At 39.5% G+C, this 25347-nt stretch overlaps 1 protein-coding gene across 1 annotated transcript in view; it reads left to right on the forward strand.

Moving 5' to 3' along the window:
• Positions 1-25347, forward strand: part of CALN1 (calneuron 1) — a 761947-nt gene that overhangs the window by 120909 nt on the left and 615691 nt on the right. Inside the window, exon 2 of the mRNA XM_053707465.1 lies at positions 2687-2830. Coding sequence (XP_053563440.1) covers positions 2687-2830 — 144 coding nt within the window. The remainder of the gene's footprint in view (positions 1-2686; positions 2831-25347) is intronic.

Consider the following 25347-nt stretch of genomic DNA (forward strand, 5'->3'; position numbering starts at 1 on the left):
TAACACAGAATTTATTTCCTGTTTTAATATAATTGCTATAATTGAAGCTTTAAAATGATTAGAAATATTTGGATCTTTAAAAGATTATTCTTTATAATACTATGGTTCAGTAAAGTTATCAATTAAAATTGGATAGAATTCTGTAGGTAAACCATGTAGATCAGGTGATTTATTTTATGTCATTTGATAATACTTATTTCTTCTTTTGAGATATTGTGGCAAGTCCACCTTAGCCCTAAAAGTATCTATATTACTCCTTTTATCTATTACTTGAGAGGAATATATATCTTTGTAACATTTCACAAAAGCCCTTGAGACATCATTTTCACATCTTTTTTTAAATTTAAACTTTGTAAATGTATTTTCTTACACCTCATATAACATATTTCCAGCTGGAGTCCCACAAGGGTCATAACTAGTCCCAGTGTTACTTTATACTTTTTCTCCTTATTGAAAACCCTAATGCACTCTTGAAAATTTGAATTCCATTTCTCTGTTGGCAACACACACATATATTTTCATCTCCACCTCCATAGTTGCTTTTATCATCAGCTGCCTGTTCCTTAATTGTAAGATTATATTAAAAAAAAAATGTCAAGTTCTCACACAAGATGAAACAAATTATTAATGTATCCTTTCCACTTTCATGTTTCTTGAACTTCAATCAGTTATGAGTTTCTATATCAAAATGTCATTAGTCTGTTAATTGTTCGCTGAACCATACTTTCATGTTGTCCACTTTACTTTTCTAGTTGCCCTAATATAAAGCCATTGATTACAGTTACATTACCCACCCTTTACTCTGCCCAGACTACTACTACTCCTCACTTGGCTTTTTTATCTACTGTATCCACTACATGAAATCCTTTATATTTCTCTTGAAAAGTCTTTAATTGCTTTAAATATTTGTTAAATGTTGATGTGTTTCAAGAGTCATATAACCTAGTTAACATTTTGGGCCCAAACAAGTGATAATCTGCTACCTTTTTAATAATTAAAGGGAAATACCCCGCCCCCCCTTTATAAACAATTAAAGCTTAAATCCTGATGAATGGCTGTAAATCATAAGAGAAACAAAGTGCTACAGTTTCAGCCAGTGAACCAAGCAGTATGGTGGTATCCCTGACCTAAGCCATTAATGTCTTTCTGGGACAATTCACATCCTTTTCCCCCTAATTACAAGTGGTGCTCTAATTTTTTTTTTCCTTTAGCACTTTGGGCATTTAAAGTGAAAATTTAGAGTGGCCGGAGTAGTGCACATATTACAAGTTGAAAGTAAAAAGTTAGCACATGAACGAAAGAGTAAGACTATTCGGATATTGCAACCATGCTAACTCCTCCCCATAGACTTCTATAGGACACGCTACAAAAAGCCTTATTAGTTATTGCTCGCACACTAACCTGATATTGAGATAGATCCTATTCACTAAACCCTAAGGTGAGTTAGAAAAACTTTATATTCCCATGTTTTTCACATAAAAGAAAATGATCTTTTAATTTTTAAACAGCTATTTCTATATATTGAGATCAAAAAGATGAAACAGTGCAAATATTCATCAGCTAGTGTCCCAAGTTCCCCATTAGTAAGACAGTTCATTTACAGAACCTCAATCAGAAATGAAATAAGTGCTGCGTGTATAGATGACTGAGGTCATCAAGGCGTTAGGTAGGACTTCTCACTCTCTTGTTGTCATCACTTCATGAAGAATTGCTCATCAGAATATGTAAGGAAAAACAAAAAAAAAAACAAATAAAAAAATAGTGCAATATTGTTTTATTAAAAAAACTGTTAAAACACTTAAAATACAGTACTCACATTCTAAAGCCTGAAACAAAATGAGGTTAAGTGTCACACAGAGTTAAAGATGTTTCATTCAATATTCTTTTTTTTATATAGGAAGTAATACCCTGCATATCAATTGATTGAAATATCAGTGTACACACACATATATATATATATATATATATATATATATATATATATATATATATATATATATATATATATATCATCTATCTATATACAAAATATTAAAAAAAAGTGGTTTATCTTAGGGCTATTTTACAGTTGGGCTTACTCTCTATCTTTGTTGGATAGTGTCAGACTGCTGCTTCTTAACCCATTACGCTAGTTATTATGTGTCATATCTCCATCCCCCTCGGACATTTAAACCGGAGAGATTGACAGCCCCTGCTCATGCGTGATTGACTGCGCACAAGCAGGGAGGAGTGATGCACACTTTCCATTTTGTGCAATGATAAATGAAGACAGCGTACAGCTGCCCACTAGTAGCACACAGTGGCAAAGGTGTATGCCCCTATCCACCATTCAATAAATCTGGGCCTATCCATTGAAAGTATAGGATGTGTTACAGCAATGTCGGCCACGCTAAACCTTCTCTGGTAAATGAGATTTACCATGGACTTTTAATATCAAGATGGGCGCTAGTTTTGGCAAGGTCTAGCAATATTGCTTATATCCTGTTCCTGTGCTATATTTCACTTGAATGCTAGCCCATATTTAGTAAACGTTCTATGTTTTCAAGATGGCAATTCAAATACAGGCAAAAAAAATAGTTTTTGGTGTTAAAATGCCCTAAAATAACACTGTTTAATATAATTCTTATAATAATTCATTATTTTACTAAAAGGCAAATAATTAACAGATTATTCTTTTTTGTGATAGAAATCCGTGAGGCCTTTCGAGTCTTAGATCGTGATGGAAATGGATTTATTTCTAAGCAAGAGCTGGGTATGGCTATGCGATCATTGGGTTACATGCCCAGTGAGGTTGAGTTAGCCATCATCATGCAACGTCTAGATATGGATGGTAAGTTCTAATTAGTTAAATGTTTCTGTCAATCATAAATGTTATATCACTTAAAGACAATTATGGCTAATAAGACAAAGGCTCTGAGGGAAAAATATATAAAAAAACATTTTATTATGGTGTTGAAAATGGTTTATAAGCAAACATAAATGTAATGTATTGTATTTGTGTGCTTTATTTATAAAACTGGACTTCTAATGTCTTTAGAGAAACAAGGAAATTATTTAGAATGCATGTTTGCTTGATGAATAAACATTTTTTTTCTTACTGTATGCAGGGCAAAGTGTTTGCTTTCTGTATCTAAGATGTTTTTCTGGTTCCAGAATTACCTTGTATTGATGCTTGTTTTTCATAACTTTATAAATTACTTTTGATAAATATTCCACATAGTTACAGTATATAAAGGTATTTGTATCTATACTTCATATCATAACACATGTTAAAAAGATAAACTATTTTTACATTATTAGGAAGTCATACGTTGTTAAATTACCACCATTTTCTATTGAAAATATACAAAAATAACCATGATACAGTTTTTACTAGGCCTCATATTCTGTGCACCATTGACAATTTAGCATTTTTATAGTCTTTTGAATTATTGGGCAGGAATTTTAATACAGATTTACGAATGTAGGGCAATAAGCCTGTTCCTGGCATGAAAAGAAAACACTTAAACCCTAAAAAATGTTTGTTTATTTTTCAATATAATTATGCTTCATTTTAACACATTTTTGCAAACGATGTTGTACATTGTTATGCCTTGCAAAAACAAAAAGAAGTTGTTCTTTGTCCAACCACAGATGAACAGCTGCTATCCTTCATCATCTCTCTAAAAATGTATTCTATGCAAGTGATCCTTCAAAGGTGGGAACAGGTAATAATCATTGGGGGCAAGGTCAGATGAATATGGCGGGGGTGATCCAGTATTTTAAATCATACTTTGGCAAAGGTAAAAAAAAGCAGTTTTGCATGAGAGCAATTTCTTAATTCAAGTCTTTAATTGCTTGGTGCAGTTTTCCAGTCAAGTCGACATAGTGGTTGACTGTTAAGGATTCCAGTTGCAGAAAGTCAGTCATCAAAATTCCCTCTTCATGTTATTACATTGCCAGCACTTGCTTGGAGACAACATATCTGAGGGTTCTGAGAGCCACGTTGCTTCCGTAGTAATTCCATGTCTTATCCATAATGACTAATCACCTAAACAAGATGTCAGATTTCCTTCAAATTATTCTAAGAAGTTCTTATGAACTCACAAACCACTGTATCCTCTGGTCTGAAGTTGTACGACCCCTAGCAAGTCTTTCTCCTTAAGCTGCATTGGGAATAGAACTAGAAGCAAAAGTGATTCTGTGATTGTGTGTAATTATGTTTATTTGGCTTCTAATTTTGCTCACCTAATTTTTCAGCTGGAGATTGTTATTGATCAAGCACCCTTTAAAAAACAACTGCATTTCCTTTTATTTGATGCATGGTTATTTTTGTATTATGAACCTAGTAATTTTTGTTTATATTAGTTCTGCCTGGATTGAACTTTGACTGATGATTGGAATTTGTATTTTGCCTCAAGCTTTATACCATTGATCCTTAAGGAAAAATGGCTCACAAAATATGGTTACTCTTTTGGATTATGCTCAGTCAGCTCTACTGTTATACTGACATCTCCTGGCTACAGACCCAGACTCGCTCCTGACCTGCAGCTGCCTTCTCATCTATATACATCTGAATTCATTTGCAGAAATAGCTAAAAACTTTTATTTACCATTACCGAAGCCAACATTCAGCTTACCCTTTGGGTTGATAATATTGCATGTCAAAGGAATCCATTTTAACATATTGTCAGTTATCAGTCACCACAAATGTCAACTATATGTATAAGCGATATCCTTTTAGGTTTATAATGGAGTTATTTTTTCCCATCATCTATTTAATTACTCCATGATATTCTCTGTGCTCTATTTTCTACAAATTCCACAAAAAACTCAAACTCACGCCTAGATTTAGAGTTCTGCGGTAGCCGTCAAAAGCAGCGTTAAGGGGTCCTAAAGCTGCTTTTGGCCGCCTGCTGGTATTTAGAGTCAGGCAGGAAAGGGTCTAATGCTCACTTTCAAGCCGCAACTTTTCCATACCGCAGATCCCCTTACGCCAATTGTGTATCCTATCTTTTCAATGGGATCTTCCTAACGCCGGTATTTAGAGTCTTGGCTGAAGTGAGCGGTAGACCCTCTACCGACAAGACTCCCGCCGCAGAAAAAAGTCAGTAGTTAATAGCTTTCTGGGATAACGCCGGTTTATAAAGCTCTTAACTACTGTGCTCTAAAGTACACTAACACCCATAAACTACCTATGTACCCCTAAACCGAGGTCCCCCCACATTGCCGCCACTATAATAAATATTTTTAACCCCTAATCTGCCGACCGCACACCGCAGCCACCTACATTATCCCTATGAACCCTAATCTGATGCCCCTAACATCGCTGACACCTACATAATATTTATTAACCCCTAATCTGCCCCCCCCAACATCGCCGCTACCTACCTACACTTATTAACCCCTAATCTGCCGACCAGACCTTGCCACTACTCTAATAAATGTATTAACCCCTAAACCGCCACACTCCCGCCTCGCAAACCCTATAATAAATAGTATTAACCCCTAATCTGCCCTCCCTAACATCGCCGCCACCTAACTTCAAGTATTAACCCCTAATCTGCCGCCCGACCTCGCCGCTACTATAATAAATGTATTAACCCCTAAAGTTAAGTCTAACCCTAACACCCCCCTAAGTTAAATATAATTTTAATCTAACGAAATAAATTAAATATTATTAACTAAAGTATTCCTATTTAAAGCTAAATACTTGCCTGTAAAATAAACCCTAATATAGCTACAATATACCGAATAATTATATTGTAGCTATTTTAGGATTTATATTTATTTTACAGGCAACTTTGTATTTATTTTAACTAGGTACAATAGCTATTAAATAAAAACAAAAGATAGAAAGAGGGCGCCACAATAGCGTGATATCATCTGGTCATACAGGTATAGGTGTGGACAGGTAATATGCTTACCGGAACGTAAGGCACTGTGCTGTGACCAGTGCGTAAAAGCTTGCTAGCACTTAACAGTGGCTAGTACACTGTGGAGAATGTGCTCTTTGGGATCTTCTTCTGATTCTCACTTGGTGTACACCTCCTGGTGACTTGGTTTCAATCGAACAAAAACTTGTGTTGTTATGTTAATACTGGAGTAACACAACACGGACAACTTCTCAAATAAAATTGCTTTATTCTTATGACGCGTTTCTCAACCTCAACTGGGTCGTTTCTTCAGATAAAAAAGCAAATGCAATCATTGGGTTGAGAAACGCGTCATAAGAATAAAGCAATTTTATTTGAGAAGTTGTCCGTGTTGTGTTACTCCAGTATTTACATAACAACACGCAAAGTTTTTGTTCAATTGAAACCAAGTCACCAGGAGGTGTACACCAAGTGAGAATCAGGAGAAGATCCCAAAGAGCACATTCTCCACAGTGTACTAGCCACTGTTAAGTGCTAGCAAGCTTTTACGCACTGGTCACAGCACAGTGCCTTACGTTCTGGTAAGCATATTACCTGTCCACACCTATACCTGTATGACCAGATGATATCACGCTATTGTGGCGCCCTCTTTCTATCTTTTGTTTTCTAACAGCCTTCCCTCACTCTCCGGGATCAAGAGGAGCTGCCTGGCTTCACCACACGCAAGAAGAAGATTACCTACTTCTCTCCATTTAAACACTGATTTCTATGGACACATCTAGAAGTTGATACGGTAGATCCATTTTTTTCCATTTACAAAGTTTAACCTTTTGACATTTTTTTATTTCATTTTCAGCGCGCTTTCATATCCCCTTCTGGGATATTGTTCGTTTTCTACAATAGCTATTAAATAGTTAATTACGATTTAATAGCTACCTAGTTAAAATAATTACAAAATTACCTGTAAAATAAATCCTAACCTAAGTTACAATTAAACCTAACACTACACTATCAATAAATAAATTTAATAAATTAACTACAAGTACCTACAATTAAATACAATTAAATAACCTAAACTAAATTACAAAAAAATAAAAAAGATTACAAGAATATTAGGCTAATTACACCTACTCTAAGCCCCTTAATAAAATAAAAAAGCCCCCCAAAATAATAAAGGTCCCTACCCTATTATAAACCAGCTCTTTTACCAGCCCTTAAAAGGGCTTTTTGCGGGGCATGCCCCAAAGTAATCAAAAGCATGTTTTTCCAGCTAGCCGCTACTGTAAGCAACACTGGTATTGAGAGTTGAAGTGGCGGAAAATATGCCTTTACGCTCCCTTTTTGGAGCCTAACGCAGCCCTTCAGAGAACTCTAAATACCAGCGTTGTTTAGAAGCAGTGCTAGAAAAAAAAGACGCATAGCTAACGCACCCCTTTGGCCGCAAAACTCTAAATCTAGGTGAAAGTGTCCTATAAATAAGAAAAGGTTAATGTTAGATACTTGAAGTTATCAAGTCTTATCTACACAGCTATGGCAGGTTTGGCCAGATGTAAATGAGTTTCTACACTGTTCACTGCAACACCATATAGGGCTAGATTACAAATGGCTCACTAAATGTTGCATGCAAGCAATTAGAGGTTTATCACGGCTCTTTGCGTATGTCGGAAGTAGCGCACATATTGAGAGTTGCAAGTAAACGCCTTTGCTTGAGCGCAATTGAATTTGTATGGTAAATAATTTACATTCCAATGTTTTTAAGATAGGGGAATATGTTCTAAGTATTTATAAATAGATATCTTATATATATATATCTGTATATACCTATATATAGATAGATATATTTTACTAAAAACACATCAGATATATATAGAAATATGTATTTAAAGGGACAGTCAAGTACAAAAAAACATTAATGATTCAAATAGGGCATGCAATTTTAAACAACTTTCCAATTTACTTGTATCACCAATTTTGCTTTGTTCTCTTGGTATTCTTAGTTGAAAGCTAACCCTAGGAGGTTCATATGCAAATTTCTTAGACCTTGAAGGCCACCTCTAATCTAAATGTATTTTAACAGTTTTTCACCACTAGAGGGCATTAGTTCATGTGTTTTATATAGATAACATTGAGCTCATGCACGTGAATTCACCCTGGAGTGAGCACTGATTGGCTAAAATGCAAGTCTGTCAAAAGAACTGAAATAAGGGGGTAGTCTGCAGAGGCTTAGATACAAGGTAATTACAGAGGTAAAACGTGTATTATTATAACTGTTTTGGTTATGCAAAACTGGGGAATGGGTAATTAAGTGATGATTTATCTTTTAAAACAACAACAATTATGACGTTGACTGTTTCTTTAAGAATAAATAAAACATATTCTTCAATGTGAAAAACATTGGAATGTGAAATAATGTTATTTCATTTCTTTTTAGCGGACTTGGTTAAACGCAATTGTGTTTGCGTGGGAGTAAGGGTGTTACTTCCCTCCCACACTTTTCGCACTCCATTGAAGCCTATAGTGAAATACGTTATAGTGTTATTCTAAGTTTGGCTTTTTTCAGTCATGTGCTAACTTGTGTACATATGAAAGTACAAGCGCAAACTAAATGTGCACTCATCGGGTTATCCTGAATGAAATCATCATGAGTTAGAGCTAAAAACAAAATTTGCACTAAGCACAACATATATACATTAAAATACAGTGTTACACTCATATATGCACTATCTAATAAAAAATTCATATAATTATAAAAAAAAAAGCTATGAGGGTTAAAAGGAATATGGTATATGACAAGGTATTTAAATGGAAAGGGCTATATTGTATAAATATTACGGGTTGAAGTAAGAAATCCCACATTACCCGGGTAAAACAGACAGGAACCAAGTGGCTGTGGGTAAAGCCTGATGACTATAATTCCCCCATGTACACTATTTCTTTTGCTTCCGCCTGGGTGGTTCAAGGAAGGTGCCCGCCGATCCTCCGGCATCCACCCCAAGTGAACCTTGGAGAATGTGGTTTACAAGGGGACCTTGGAACCCCCCAGGCAGAGGCAAAAAAGATAGTGAAGATGGGGGAATTACAGTGCATGCTATATATGTTTGATGCAGTGACTCTGCACTTTGAGAGGATTTATGATCATACATCGGGCTTTACCCACAGCCGCTTGGGTAATCTCCATTTTTCCCCGGGTAATGCTAGGTTTACCCAATATTTGACTTTACCCGCAACATATATACAGTACATGCATATAATTGTCTAAATATTTGTATGCATATACAGTATATATATATATATATATATATATATATATATATATATATATATATATATATATATATATATATATAAATAAAGTTAATGAATAAGGATTAACAGTTCCAATCAACAATTTTATCCCACATTCCAGTGATGCAGTGGAGATACAAATAGTAGGGTTAAAGTCACAGTGAAAAGATACCAAAAGTTAAACTTTTAAGTACAAGAAGCGACTCTCCAGTAATCTCCCCTATACACGCCAGTAAAATGATACAGTATAGCCAAGGAAAGAAGACCATTTCAGTGATCCACTCACGAGCTCCATAGAGAGGCTCTGGCGGTGAGAAACAGCAGAGATGTATACCGGCGGTCAAACAGACCTAGACTCACCGCAATCCGGCCTGAGCTCGATCCTCATTAAGGTCAGTCTTTGCACAACTTTCTTGCAGCCTCCGTTTGAACCTGGCGTCCTACTATGCAGGAGGTTTTTTTTTGTGAGACATGAAACATCACGTGACTCAGATCATCCAATCGATATATATATATATATATATATATATATATATATGCAAGTTCAGTATGGCTTAGCACTCTCGACGACTGTTGTACCGGGGTGCACTACAAATATGCAAATATAACAAAAAATAGAAGGCACTCACCGGAATTAACAAGGGGTGATTTAACCCCTTGTTAATTCTATATACTGAGGATCCCATTCCACTCAAAGAAAAATCGTATTTAGTCAGCCACCACCAATTGTGCAATTGCCTGTAATTTACATCAATGATATACCTCAACTATGAGAGACAAAATGTGGAAACAAATCCAGACAATCACATTGTCTGATTTGGAAAGAATTTATTTGCAAATTATGGTTGAAAATAAGTATTTGGTCAATATCAAAAGTTCATCTCAATACTTTGTTATATATCCTTTGTTGGCAATGACAGAGGTCAAACGTTTTCTATAAGTCTTCACAAGGTTGTCACACACTGTTGCTGGTATGTTGGCCCATTCCTGCATGAAGATCTCCTCTAGAGCAGTGATGTTTTGTGGTTGTCATTGGGCAACATGGACTTTCAACTCCCTCCAAAGGTTTTCTATGGGGTTGAGATCTGGAGACTGGCTAGGCCACTCCAGGACCTTGAAATGCTTCTTATGAAGCCACTCCTTCGTTGCCCGGGCGGTGTGTTTGGGATCATTGTCATGCTGAAAGACCCAGCCACGTTTCATCTTCAATGCCCTTGCTGATGGAAGGAGGTTCGCACTCAAAATCTCACGATACATGGCCCCATTCATTCTTTCATGTACACAGATCAGTCATCCTGTTCCCTTTGCAGAGAAATAGCCCCAAAGCATGATGTTGCCACCCCCATGCTTCACAGTAGGTATGGTGTTCTTTGGTTGCAACTCAGCATTTTCTCTCCTCCAAACACGACAAGTTGTGTTTCTACCAAACAGTTCTACTTTGGTTACATCTGACCATATGACATTCTCCCAATCCGCTTCTGTATCATCCAAATGCTCTCTAGCATACTTCAGATGGGCCCAGACATGTACTGGCTTAAGCAGGGAGACACGTCTGGCACTGCAGGATCTGAGTCCCTGGCGGCGTAGTGTGTTACTGATGGTAGCCTTTGTTACGTTGGTCCCAGCTCTCTGCAGGTCATTCACTAGGTCCCTCCGTGTGCTTCTGGGATGTTTGCTCACCGTTCTTGTGATAATTTTGACCACGCGGGGTGAGATCTTGCGTGGAGCCCCAGATCGAGGGAGATTATCAATGGTCTTGTATGTCTTCCGTTTTCTAATTATTGCTCCCACAGTTGATTTCTTCACACCAAGCTGCTTGCCTGTTGCAGATTCAGTCTTCCCAGCCTGGTGCAGGTCTACAATTTTGTTTCTGGTGTCCTTCGACAGCTCTTTGGTCTTCACCATAGTGGAGTTTGGAGTGTGACTGAGGTTGTGGACAGGTGTCTTTTATACTGATAACAAGTTCAAAAAGGTGCCATTAATACAGGTAATGAGTGGAGGACAGAGGAGCCTCTTAAAGAAGAAGATAGAGGTCTGTGAGAGCCAGAAATTGTGCTTGTTTGTAGGTGACCAAAAACTTATTTTCCACCATAATATGCAAATAAATTATTTCCAAATCAGACAATGTTATTGTCTGGATTTTTTTCCACATTTTGTCTCTCATAGTTGAGGTATACCTATGATGAAAATTACAGGCCTCTCTCATCTTCTTAAGTGGGAGGACTTTCACAATTGGTGGCTGACTAAATACTTTTTTGCCCCACTGTATATATATATATATATAAATATATATATATATATATTACAAAAAAGCACATCAAATATATATAGAAATATCTTTTAAAAAATAAATAGAACATTTTATCCTATGTGTAGGACCTTGGAATGTAAAAAATTCATAATTAACTTTGAGTTATCAGAGTTGGCTAATGCGTTTCGGGTTAGCAAGTGAGCAATAAGTGTTTTTTCTCCAGTTTATACGCTGCATTAATGTCTATGGGGAGAAGAAATAAGCACAATGCACTCTATGCTCTTGGGGGCAGTGGAAAAGGCATATTCTTCAAGGTAAAATTACAGGCAGGGAAAATAAATAATGGAAGTACTATTCATGATTGAACATTTTAGGCCAGATTACAAGTGTAGCAGTATTTAATGCACACCCTCGAGCGTTAACTCTACTAGAAGTATATATATGTGTTTTTTTGCACAAATATATTTATCCCTATAATATATATATATATATATATATATATATGATTATATATAGGTATATATATATATACAGTATATATCTATCTATATATATATATATATATATATATATATATATATATATATATATATATATATATATAAAACAGATGGTGTGTATGCACTCCCACTATCGGTAAACAACTGCCAGGGTGCTCTAAGAACTGTATGTATTCTTTATTTATATAAATATATATATATATATATATATATATATATATATATATATATATCCAATTTGAAGAGAGCAGCACTCTCACAAACCCTTGCAGACTCAGCTGTACTTAGACCAGGGTGCACCAAGGATACAATAAATGAAAGAAAAGAATGCACTCTCTGGATTTAAAAGTTTCAAATTAGCTTTACTGTGTGACGTTTGGAGGCTTTCACCCCTTCCTCAGACAAAGAAACAGTGAAACATTATAAATATATACATAAGCCCCTCCCCCCAGTTCACCACCAATCAACCTTAATTCCGATTGGCTGATAGAATTGTATCAGCCAATCAGATTCTAAGGGACGCCATCTTGGATGACGTCACTTAAAGGTACCTTCATTCGTCGGGTAGTCGTCATTGGAAGAGGATGCCATCTGGATGAAGACTTCTGCCTGTCTGGAGGTCCACTTCTGCCCGTCTGGAGGACTACTTCTGCCGGCTTCTTAGGACATCTTGCCGCTTAGATGAAGATTTCTCCTGGTAAGTGGATCTTCGGGGGTTAGTGTTAGGATTTTTTAAGGGTGTATTGGGTGGGTTTTATTTTTAGATTAGGGATTTGGGCCGCAATAGAGCTAAATGCCCTTTAAGGGCAATGCCCATGCAAATGCCCTTTTCAGGGCAATGGGGAGCTTAGTTTTTTTTAGCTAGGGTTTTATTTGGGGTTGGTTGTATGGGTGGTGGGTTTTACTGTTGGGGGGGTTGTGTGTATTTTTTTTTACAGGTAAAAGAGCTGATTTCTTTGGGGCAATGCCTCGCAAAAGGCCCTTTTAAGGGCTATTGGTAGTTTAGTTTAGGCTAGGGTTTTTTTTTTTATTTTGGGGGGGCTTTTTATTTTGATAGGGCTATTAGATTAGGTGAAATTAGTTTAAAGATCTTGTAATTTGTTTTTTATTTTCTGTAATTTGGTGGGGGTTTTTTGTAATTTAGCTAATTGTTTTCAATTTATTTAATTGTATTTAACCCTTTAAGGACACAGCTTTCAGTTTGCTCAATTGTTTTATGACGGAAAAATTCCGTCATATGTCCTTAAGAGGGTAATTTAGTGAATTTATTTAATTGTAGTGTAGTGTTAGGTGGTAGTGTAACTTAGGTTAGGTTTTATTTTAAAGGTAAATTTGTATTTATTTTAGCTAGGTGGTTAGTAAATAGTTAATAACTATTTAGTAACTATTCTACCTAGTTAAAATAAATGCAAACTTGCCTGTAAAATAAAAATAAACCCTAAGCTAGCTACAATGTAACTATTAGTTATATTGTAGCTAGCTTAGGGTTTATTTTATAGGTAAGTATTTAGTTTTAAATAGGGGTTGGCAGAGTAGGGGTTAATAAATGTATGTAGGTGGCCGCGAAGTTAGGGACAGCAGATTAGGGGTTAATAATATTTAACAAGTGTTTGCGAGGTGGGAGTGCGGCGGTTTAGGGGTTAATATGTTTATTATAGTGGCGGCGATGTCCGGAGCGTCAGATTAGGGTTTAATAATTTAATTTTAGTGTTTGCAATGCTGGAGGGCCTTGGTTTAGGGGTTAATAGGTAGTTTATGGGTGTTAGTGTACTTTTTAGCACTTTAGTTATGAGTTTTATGCTACGGCTTTGTAGTGTAAAACTCATAACTACTGACTTTAAAATACGGTACGAATCTTGACGGGATATGGTGTACCGACTATACACAAATTGCGTAAGTTGATTTGCGGTAAGGCCAAAAAAGTGTCCGGTGCCCTTAAATCTGCAAGACTCGTAATACCAGTGGTAGTGAAAAAGCAGCGTTATAACCTGATAACGCTGCTTTTTCAGTATTACCCAAAACTCATAATCTAGCTGTTAATAAGTAAATAAGTACACACAAGTATACATTGTTTGATCAGTACATATGTGGTTTTATTTCTATTTTTATTTCATGATTGAATGTGTAGTTGGCCATATATTTTCTTTTTGGTTATGTATTGCATTGTATCTTTTTGTTATACTATGAAATGTACATATATACTTTTAAATGAGTGTATTTTAAGAGAGTGTATTCTTTTCTTTCATATATATATATATATACATACATATATAGGCACTCATAAACACAAATACATACACTCACACACACACACACACACATGCAGATAAAGACACATGCATTGCACACACAAAATAGACATATATAACACAGATACAGACACCCATAAATACAAATACATACACTCAAAATATACATTCATACACAGATACAGGCACACATTAACGCAAATATATACATTTGCATGCTGCACACACACAAAATATATTACATACACTCACACAAATACTGAGACACCCATAAACAAAAACATATATACTTGCGCAAGCAAAATAAGTATACATATTCACAGACACCCATAAACACAAATATATACACTCCTACAAACACACACACACAAAATACACACAGACAAGACACCATAAACAAATATAAAAATGTACAAACACACGCAATACACAAACACACATAAACATAATTACATACACTCGTGAACAAACACACACACAGACACCAACACACACATACACTAGCACATAATAACAGATACAGACAATGAGAAAAAAAATACACATATTCATGTACAAAAGCACACAAATACATAAAAGTCAAATATACTGAGGATTTTTGTTTTTTTTGTTTGTGTTTTTTTGTTGTTGTTTTTTTTAAACTAGATAATTCCATTCCATTCCATTCTTTTTTCCTTAAGTTTAATTAAATTAAGTTTACATTTATTATTCTTATGAGTGTTGGGATGCGATTACAACATTTCAGTAAATTGATTTTACCCATTTCACTGCAGACAGTAATGCCCTTTGGCAGTGAAATGGTTGAAAACTTAAGAGTCAAAAACGGCAGGGTGAGCTGCCTGCATTATGACTTCCAACATTTTAAATAAGCAGAAGCAGTAATATAAGCATTTAGACGCTGTTGCAGCAGGGGAAAGTACCCCAGCACCTACCTTACACGCATGGGAGGGAACTGCAGATACATCTTAGTTTGCTTCTTTCTTGCTCTGCCTGTCAGCAGCACTGAGCATAATGACAGTCCGCTTCAATGCTGATCTACTGAGGAGATTTTCCTTCCGTGCTCAGTTGGGATACAGATTGATGACCTATTAGGAAAAATCTCCTCAGTAGATCAACATTCAAGCACACTATGTGACAGAAATACTGCTGTAAAAGCATCAGAACCAGAGAATGCTGCAGTGAGCCCGCTCCAGGTGTTCCCAAAGTTACTCTCCTGCCTGTGCCTACTCCCACCCTGATTCTAAAGTTCAATCTTGTCTACACTACAGCCACAACATATTTTACTTACTAGCCCTGCTGTCTGCTTCTCGCTTCAATCTCTTTTCCTAGATGCGCAATAGCAATAGTGATGTCGCGAATAGTTCGCCGGTCGAATAGTTCCCGGCGAACATAGCTTGTTCGCGTTCGCCGCGGCAGGCGAACATATGCGATGTTCGATCCGCCCCCTATTCGTCATCATTGAGTAAACTTTGACCCTGTATCTCACAGTCTGCAGACACATTTCAGCCAATCAGCAGCAGACCCTCCCTCCCAGACCCTCCCAGCTCCTGGACAGCAGCATTTTTAGATTCATTCTGATCCTGCATTCTTAGTGAGAAGAGGGATAGTGTAGCTGCTGCTGATTTTATAGGGAAATTGATAGCTAGGCTAGTGTATTCAGTGTCCACTACAGTCCTGAAGGACTCATCTGATCTCTACTGTAAGGACAGCACCCCAAAAAGCCCCTTTTAGGGCTAGAACATCGTTTTTTTTTGTTGCCTGTGTAATTTTGACTGTGAAACATCAGTCTGCTAGTGTAATCTAATTGCTGTTGCCTGCAGTGCCACCACTCATATCTGTTGTAACAGTAGTGTAAATTTAAAAAAAAAAAACTTTTTTGACTGTGAAACATCAGTCTGCTAGTGTAATCTAATAGCAGTTGCCTGCCTGCCTGCCAGCGTGTGTGTCAGGCCCACTTGCCAACTAGTGCCACCACTCATATCTGTTGTAACAGTAGTGTACATTTTTTTAAAATAAACTTTTTTGACTGTGAAACATCAGTCTGCTAGTGTAATCTAATTGCAGTTGCCTGCCTGCCAGCGTCTGTGCCAGGACCACATGCTAAGTGCCACCACTCATATCTGTTGTAACAGTAGTGTAAATTTTTTTTTTAAAAAACTTTTTTGACTGTGAAACATCAGTCTGCTAGTGTAATCTAATTGCAGTTGCCTGCCTGCCAGCATGTGTGCCAGGCCCACTTGCTAAGTGCCACCACTCATATCTGTTGTAACAGTAGCGTAAATTTAAAAAAAAAAAACTTTTTTGACTGTGTAACATCAGTCTGCTAGTGTAATCTAATTGCAGTTGCCTGCCTGCCAGTGTGTGTGCCAGGCCCACTTGCCAACTAGTGCCACCACTCATATCTGTTGTAACAGTAGTGTAAATTTAAAAAAAACAAAACTTTTTTGACTGTGAAACATCAGTCTGCTAGTGTAATCTAATAGCAGTTGCCTGCCTGCCAGCGTGTGTGCCAGGCCCACTTGCCAACTAGTGCCACCACTCATATCTGTTGTAACAGTAGTGTAAATTTTGTAAAAAAACTTTTTTGACTGTGAAACATCAGTCTGCTAGTGTAATCTAATAGCAGTTGCCTACCTGCCAGCGTGTGTGCCAGGCCCACTTGCCAACTAGTGCCACCACTCATATCTGTTGTAACAGTAGTGTCATTTTTTAAAAAAAAAACTTTTTTGACTGTGAAACATCAGTCTGCTAGTGTAATCTAATTGCAGTTGCCTGCCTGCCAGAGTGTGTGCCAGGCCCACTTGCTAAGTGCCACCACTTATATCTGTTGTAACAGTAGTGTAAATTTAAAAAAAAAAAAACTTGTTTGACTGTGAAACATCAGTCTGCTAGTGTAATCTAATTGCAGTTGCCTGCCTGCCAGCTTGTGTGCCAGGCCCACTTGCCAACTAGTGCCACCACTCATATCTGTTGTAACGGTAGTGTAAATTTAAAAAAAAAAACTTTTTTGACTGTGAAACATCAGTCTGCTAGTGTAATCTAATAGCAGTTGCCTGCCTGCCAGCATGTGTGCCAGGACGACTTGCCAACTAGTGCCACCACTCATATCTGTTGTAACAGTAGTGTAAATTTAAAAAAAACTTTTTTGACTGTGAAACATCAGTCTGCTAGTGTAATCTAATAGCAGTTGCCTGCCTGCCAGCATGTGTGCCAGGACCACTTGCCAACTAGTGCCACCACTCATATCTGTTGTAACAGTAGTGTAAATTTTGTAAAAAAAAACTTTTTTTACTGTGAAACATCAGTCTGCTAGTGTAATCTAATTGCAGTTGCCTGCCTGCCAGCATGTGTGCCAGGCTCACTTGCTAAGTGCCACCACTCATATCTGTTGTAACAGTAGTGTAAATTTTAAAAAAAAACTTTTTTGACTGTGAAACATCAGTCTGCTAGTGTAATCTAATTGCAGTTGCCTGCCTGCCAGCGTGTGTGCCAGGCCCACTTGCCAACTAGTGCCACCACTCATATCTGTTGTAACAGTAGTGTAAATTTAAAAAAAACTTTTTTGACTGTGAAACATCAGTCTGCTAGTGTAATCTAATTTCAGTTGCCTGCCTGCCAGCGTGTGTGCCAGGCCCACTTGCCAACTAGTGCCACCACTCATATCTGTTGTAACAGTAGTGTAAATTTAAAAAAAAAACTTTTTTGACTGTGAAACATCAGTCTGCTAGTGTAATCTAATAGCAGTTGCCTGCCTGCCAGCCAGCGTGTGTGCCAGGCCCACTTGCCAACTAGTGCCACCACTCATATCTGTTGTAACAGTAGTGTAAATTTAAAAAAAAAATTTTGACTGTGAAACATCAGTCTGCTAGTGTAATCTAATTGCAGTTGCCTGCCTGCCAGCGTTTGTGCCAGGCCCATTTGCTATGTGCCACCACTCATATCTGTTGTAACAGTAGTGTAAATTTTTTTTAAAAAAAACTTTTTTGACTGTGAAACATCAGTCTGCTAGTGTAATCTAATTGCAATTGCCTGCCTGCCAGCGTGTGTGCCAGGCCCACTTGCCAACTAGTGCCACCACTCATATCTGTTGTAACAGTAGTGTAAATTTAAAAAAATGTTCATGTATACAGGTAGGTGAGAGTTAAGAATACTGAACGGTTAGGTCTAAATGGGAACATACAGGGAAGCTGTGTCGGCGCCTCTCCTGGCACAAACCTAAGTTCGCAGACCAGGCTGCTCGTTCTCAGGTATACTTGTCAACAAAGAAGAATATCCCCTATGTTATGATCCCAGACCAAATAAAATGTCCACTGTTTAAGGCACAACACAAGTACATAAGTCGAAGTAAAGTGATTCAATGATACCTTTATTATGGCATGTCGGACAAACACTCTGCATACAATAGTGGTGTGACTACCAGGAGACACAGGTGTGTGGAGTGTGACATCAGCTGACGCGTTTAACGCCCTTCTGGCGCAATGACGTCACAGTCCACACACCTGTGTCTCATGGTAGTCACATAATAAAGGTATGATTGAATCACTTTACTTCAACTTATGTGCTTGTGTTGTGCCTTAAACAGTGGACATTTTATTTGGTCTGGGATCATAACATAGGGGATATTCTTCTTTGTTGATAAATTTAAAAAAAAAAAACTTTTTTGACTGTGCCAGGCCCACTTGCCAACTAGTGCCACCACTCATATCTGTTGTAACAGTAGTGTACATTTTTAAAAAAAAACTTTTTGACTGTGAAACATCAGTCTGCTAGTATAATCTAATTGCAGTTGCCTGCCAACGTGTGTGCCCGGCCCACTTGCCCAGTGCCACCACTCATATCTGGTGTAACAGTAGTGTAAATAATTTAAAAAAAAAAAAAAAAATGACTGTGAAACATCAGTCTGCTAGTGTAATCTAATTGCAGTTGCCTGCCTGCTATCGTGTGTGCCAGGCCCACTTGCCCAGTGCCACCACTCATATCTGGTGTAACAGTAGTGTAAATAATTAAAAAAAAAACTTTTTTGACTGTGAAACATCAGTCTGCTAGTGTAATTCTAATTGCATTTGCCTGCCTGCCAACGTGTGTGCCCGCCCTACTTGCCCAGTGCCACCACTCATATCTGGTGTAACAGTAGTGTAAATAATTAAAAAAAAAAAAAAAAAAATGACTGTGAAACATCAGTCTGCTAGTGTAATCTAATTGCAGTTGCCTGCCTGCCAGCGTATGTGCCATGCTCACAGCGTATACTGTGCCCACTTGCCCAGTGGCACCACTCATATCTTGTTTAATAGTAGTGTAAGTGTACATTTAAAAAAATAAAAACTTTTTGGACAGTCAAACATCAGTCTGCTTTTTTGTGTCAGGCTCACAGCGTATACTGTGCCCACTTCCCCAGTGCCACCACTCATATCTTGTTTAATAGTAGTGTAAGTGTACATTTGAAAAAAAATGACAGGCAGAGGCAGGCCACCCCGCAGGTGCCGTTGTGGCGCTGTGATTCCCTTTGGCCATAGAATAATGCCCAGTGTTCAGAGGCCACATCCCATGAACTCGAAAAGTTCTGAGGAGGACATAGTTGACATTTTAACACAGGACACCCAATCTTCTATAGCTTCCGCTCCGAACCTTGACGCACCATCCTCCAGCTTATCTTCAGGCACCTCTCAAGTTACCACCACTCACCCGCCTGCCGCCACCACCAACACTAGCACCACAGTCGCTTCACTTGATGTGTCAGAGGAGTTTTTTACACATCAGTTGGAAGAAATGAGTTATGCGCAACCATCATTGACAGAGGATGTAGATAACAGTGATATGTCTCAGTCAGGCAGCATTACAGACATGGAGGTATGGTGTGATGATGATGATGTTGTACCCACTGCTGCTTCCTTTGTTGATTTGTCAGATACAAGTGAAGCGGTTGATGATGACGATGCGTCCGTGGATGTCACGTGGGTGCCCGCTAGAAGAGAAGAAGAACAGGGGGAAAGTTCAGATGGGGAGACAGAGAGGAGGAGGAGACGAGTTGGAAGCAGGGGGAGGTTGTTGAAAGGAGCTAGTGGCACAGTCAGACAGCATGCATCGGCACCCGGGGTCAGCCAGACAGCACGCCAATCAACGTATGCTGTTGCCACCACCAGAATGCCGTCATCGCAGAGCTCAGCAGTGTGGCATTTTTTTTGTGTGTCTGCCTCTGACAGCAGCGATGCCATTTGCAACCTGTGCCAAAAGAAACTGAGTCGTGGGAAGTGCAACACCCACCTAGGTACAACTGCTTTGCGAAGGCACATGATCGCACATCACAAACACCTATGGGATCAACAGCAGCACACAAACTCAAAGCCGCCATCCTCCTCCTGGTCCAGCAACTTCAGCCACGTCAACCACTGCTGTCCTCCTTGCCCCCTCTCAACCATCCGCCACTCCGTCTCTCTTCCAGAGCAGTTCTTGCTCATCTGCCACAGTCAGGTGTCTGTCAAGGACATGTTTGAGCGTAAGAAGCCAATGTCACAAAGTCACCCCCTTGCCCGGTGTCTGACAGCTGGCTTGTCTGAACTCTTAGCCCGCCAGCTTTTACCATACAAGCTTGTGGAGTCTGAGGCGTTTAAAAATTTGTAGCTATTGGAACACTGCAGTGGAAGGTACCCGGCCAAAATTTCTTTTCACAAAAGGCAATCCCCAACCTGTACTCAATTGTGCGAAAGGAAGTAATGGCATGTCTGGCACACAGTGTTGGGGCAAGGGTCCATCTGACCACTGATTGCTGGTCTGCAAAGCATGGTCAGGGCAGGTATATCACCTACACTGCGCATTGGGTAAACCTGCTGACGGCTGCCAAGCATGGAATGCGTGGCTCTGCAGAGGAGGAGTTGGTGACACCGCCACGACTTGCAGGCAGGCCTGCTGCCACCTCCTCTACTCCTCCTACTCCATCCTCTTCCATAACCTCCTCGGCTGAGTCCTCTTCTGCTGCTGCGTCTTGCTCCACATCAACGGCACCCCCCCAGCTCCGCAGGTACTATTCCACATCCCGGATACAGCAGTGTCACGCCGTCTTGGGGTTGACTTGTCTGAAAGCAGAGAGTGACACCGGACCAGCACTCCTGTCCGCCCTGAACGCACAGGTGGATCAGTGGCTGACTCCGCACCAACTGGAGATCGGCAAAGTGGTTTCTGACAACGGAAGTAATTTGGTGGCGGCATTGAAATTGGACAAGTTGACACATGTGCCGTGCATGGCACATGTGTGTAATCTGATCGTACAACGCTTTGTGCATAAGTACCCAAGCTTACAGGACGTCCTGAAGCAGGCCAGGAAGATGTGTGGCGATTTGAGGCATTCCTACACGGCCATGGCGCACTTGTCAGATATCCAGCGGCGAAACAACCTGCTAGTGAGGAGCTTGATTTGCGACAGCCCGACACGTTGGAATTCAACACTCCTAATGTTCGACCTCCTGCTCCAACAAGAAAAAGCCATTAACGAGTATTTGTATGACCGGGGTGCTAGGACAGCCTCTGCGGAGCTGGGAATTTTTTTTCCACGTTACTGGGCGCTCATGCGCAATGCCTGTAGGCTCATGCGTCCTTTTGAGGAGGTGACAAACCTAGTCAGTCGCACTGAAGGCACCATCAGCGACATCATACCATTTGTTTTCTTCCTGGAGCGTGCCCTGCGAAGAGTGCTGGATCAAGCCGTAGATGAGCATGAAGAGGAAGAGTTGTGGTCACCATCACCACCAGAAACAGCCTTATCAGCATCGCTTGCTGGACCTGCGGCAATGCTGGAAGAGGATTGTGAGGAAGAGGAGTCAGAGGAGGAATGTGGCTTTGAGGAGGAGAAGGAAGACCAACCACAACAGGCATCCCAGGGTGCTCGTTGTCACCTATCTGGTACCCGTGGTGTTGTACGTGGCTGGGGGGAAGAAGATACCTTCAGTGACATCACTGAGGACGAGGAATGGGACATGAGTAGCTCGGCATCCAACCTTGTGCAAATGGGGTCTTTCATGCTGTCATGCCTGTTGAGGGACCCTTGTATAAAAAAGCTGAAGGAGAACGACCTGTACTGGGTTTCCACACTACTAGACCCCCAGTATAAGCATAAAGTGCCAGAAATTTTACCGAATTACAACAAGTCGGAAAGGATGCAGCATTTCCAAAATAAATAAAAAAGTATGCTTTACACAGCGTATAAGGGTGATGTCACAGCACAACGTGAATCTAACAGGGGAAGAGCTGAAAGTAATCCTCCGACTCCCACGAACACGCCAGCAAGGACAGGACGCTTTACAGACGTGTTGTTGATGGAGGACATGCAGAGCTTTTTAACTCCTATGCATCGCCATAGCCCTTCGGGGTCCACCCTCAGAGAACGACTCGACCGACAGGTAGCAGACTACCTCGCCTTAACTGCAGATCTCGACACTCTGAGGAGCAATGAACCCCTTGACTACTGGGTGTGCAGGCTTGACCTGTGGCCTGAGCTATCCCAATTTGCAATAGAACTTCTGGCCTGCCCCGCTTCAAGTGTCCTGTCAGAAAGGACCTTCAGTGCAGCAGGAGGTATTGTCACTGAGAAGAGAAGTCGCCTAGGTCAAAAAAGTCTAGATTACCTCACCTTTATTAAGATGAATGAGGGATGGATCCCAAAGGGACTGACATTGGGCAATACATTTGAGTAAAAAAGGCCTGATGAGATGAGCTGCCTTGGGCTAAAAAGATCCACATGCTGCTGTATTTTATCTTCAAATGCCGGATGACTTGCGTGACTTATCCGCCACCAACTAGGGTTCAAGCCACACTGTTTTAGGGCACTTTCTGCCTGGGAAACAAACATAAATTTTTCTGGCCGCTGCTACAGCAGCGGCTGCAACAATACCTATTTTTTCAGGCATATGTACATACCAAATTTTTCTGGCCTCTGGTGCTGCACTGTGGCTTCAAAAACAAAACAAAAAAAAGACACTTAACAGGGATTAAACTGATAGGAATAGTACTACTTAACACACCACTCCTATCTGGTGGCACATTAGATTGCACGCGCAGTGCCCCAAATTTGAAGTATGAGGACCGACCAAGCATCTTTTTCCATCTCCCGATTCCTAAAATCCATGCCATATACACCTCCCCGATAGGGGGAGTAACAGGTATTAAACTGATCAGAATAGTACTACTTTACACACCACTCATGTCTGGTGGCACAGTAGATTGCACGCGCAGTGTCCCAAATTTGAAGTAGGAGGACCGACCAAGCATCTTTTTCCATCTCCTGGTTCCTAAAATCCATGCCATATACACGTCCCCTGGTGCCGCAACTGCCTCTGGGAACCTTACCATGGGTCCCAGACCGCACGTCTTGTAATTCTCTGTCTGGGAAATTATATATCTATCAAATCTATCTATTTATCTATCAAATCTATCTAACTATCTATCGTATCTATCAAATGTATATTGTATCTATTGATCTATCTAATCTATGTATCTATCTATCAAATCTATCTATCTCGTGGCCGGACTGTTTTGTGACAGCCACTTGTGTTTCGGCCAAATGTCCGTCGGACAAATGTCCATCGGCCAATTGTCCGTCGGCTAAAAGTCCGGCCACGATTGCACGCGCAGTGCCCCAAATTTGAAGTAGGAGGACCGACCAAGCATCTTTTTCCATCTCCCGGTTCCTAAAATCCATGCCATATACACGTTCCCTGGCGCCACAACTGCCTCTGGGAACCTTACCATGGGTCCCAGACCGCATGTCTTGTAATTCTCTATCTGGGAAATTATATATCTATCAAATCTATCTATTTATCTATCAAATCTATCTATCTATCGTATCTATCAAATGTATATTGCATCTATTGATCTATCTATCTAATCTATGTATCTATGTATCTATCAAATCTATCTATCTCGTGGTTGTGCAAATGGACAATTTGCGGTTGTTTGCGGTGCGTTAAACGGGGAGTTTGGTCTGTCACTGTGAAGCGGGCGTAACCCTTACACTACCTGATCGATACAACATCATACCTGATGTTTTAAAGCACGTTATTCCAAACAATTTAGGAATGTTAGGTGATTTATGCCCTTTATGGATTAAAAGCAGACTCTGGATCAACTATGTAATTTTCCGTGGGAGTTTTGCCATGGATCCCCCTCCGGCATGCCACAGTCCAGGTGTTAGTCCCCTTGAAACAACTTTTCCATCACTATTGTGGCCAGAAAGAGGCCCTGTGGGTTTTAAAATTCGCCTGCCTATTGAAGTCAATGGTGGTTCGCCCGGTTTGCCCGTTTGCGAACAGTTGGGGAAGTTCGAGTCCGCCCTTCGCGAACGGAAAATTTTCAGTTTGTGACATCACTAAATAGCAATAGAGATGTGTCAGAGTAGAAATGCCAGCTGTCCTCCTCCTCCCTCCAACTAATCAGCTTAACTGAGGTGGGTGAGGCTGTCTGGCTCTTCTGCAATAGGAGCATCTCTCCTGACGCCCCGGCAGCTGCCCGCTTGTCCCTCTCCTAGAGACGGCCCTGTATATATACTGTGTATATATATGTATATATATATATATAAATATGAGCAGCTGGAGAGCACTCGCACAACTAGGTCAACCTGCCAGGGTGCATGCAAAAACATGAATAGAAGTAGACAAATGGCTTGCAGTCGCTGGACTTTTAAATTACGTGCCTTTATTTGTGACGTTTCGGGGACTGTCTGAGGAAGGGGATACGGTCCCTGAAACATCACAAATATTTAAATTTAAAAGTCCAGCGAGTTGCAAGCCATTTGTCTATTTATATATATATATATATATATATATATATATATATATATATATTTATTTATATATATCTTGCAGAGAAGAAGGCACTCAACGTTTTAAAGTACAATGCTTTATTCAACGTTGAATAAAGCATTGTACTTTAAAACGGTGAGTGCCTTCTTCTCTGCAAGATATATATAACTTTTTGGAAGTGCACGTGCTGGCTCCTAACTTTTACATTGTATGTATGTATATATATATATATATATATATATATATACTGAAGAGAGAGAGAGAATATATCGCTACACCTCACTGACGAGGCCCAATGAAGGCCGAAACTATTGTCTATAGTTGCTGTGTTCCTTGTTCATAGAGGAATTGCCTGGTATTTTGGCGCTGGACTGACCGTAATAGGCGGGCTCAGACTGATATACTACAGGAAAGTTCTTC

The sequence above is a fragment of the Bombina bombina genome, chromosome 3, assembly GCF_027579735.1.
Source record: "Bombina bombina isolate aBomBom1 chromosome 3, aBomBom1.pri, whole genome shotgun sequence".
Lineage (NCBI taxonomy): Eukaryota > Metazoa > Chordata > Amphibia > Anura > Bombinatoridae > Bombina > Bombina bombina.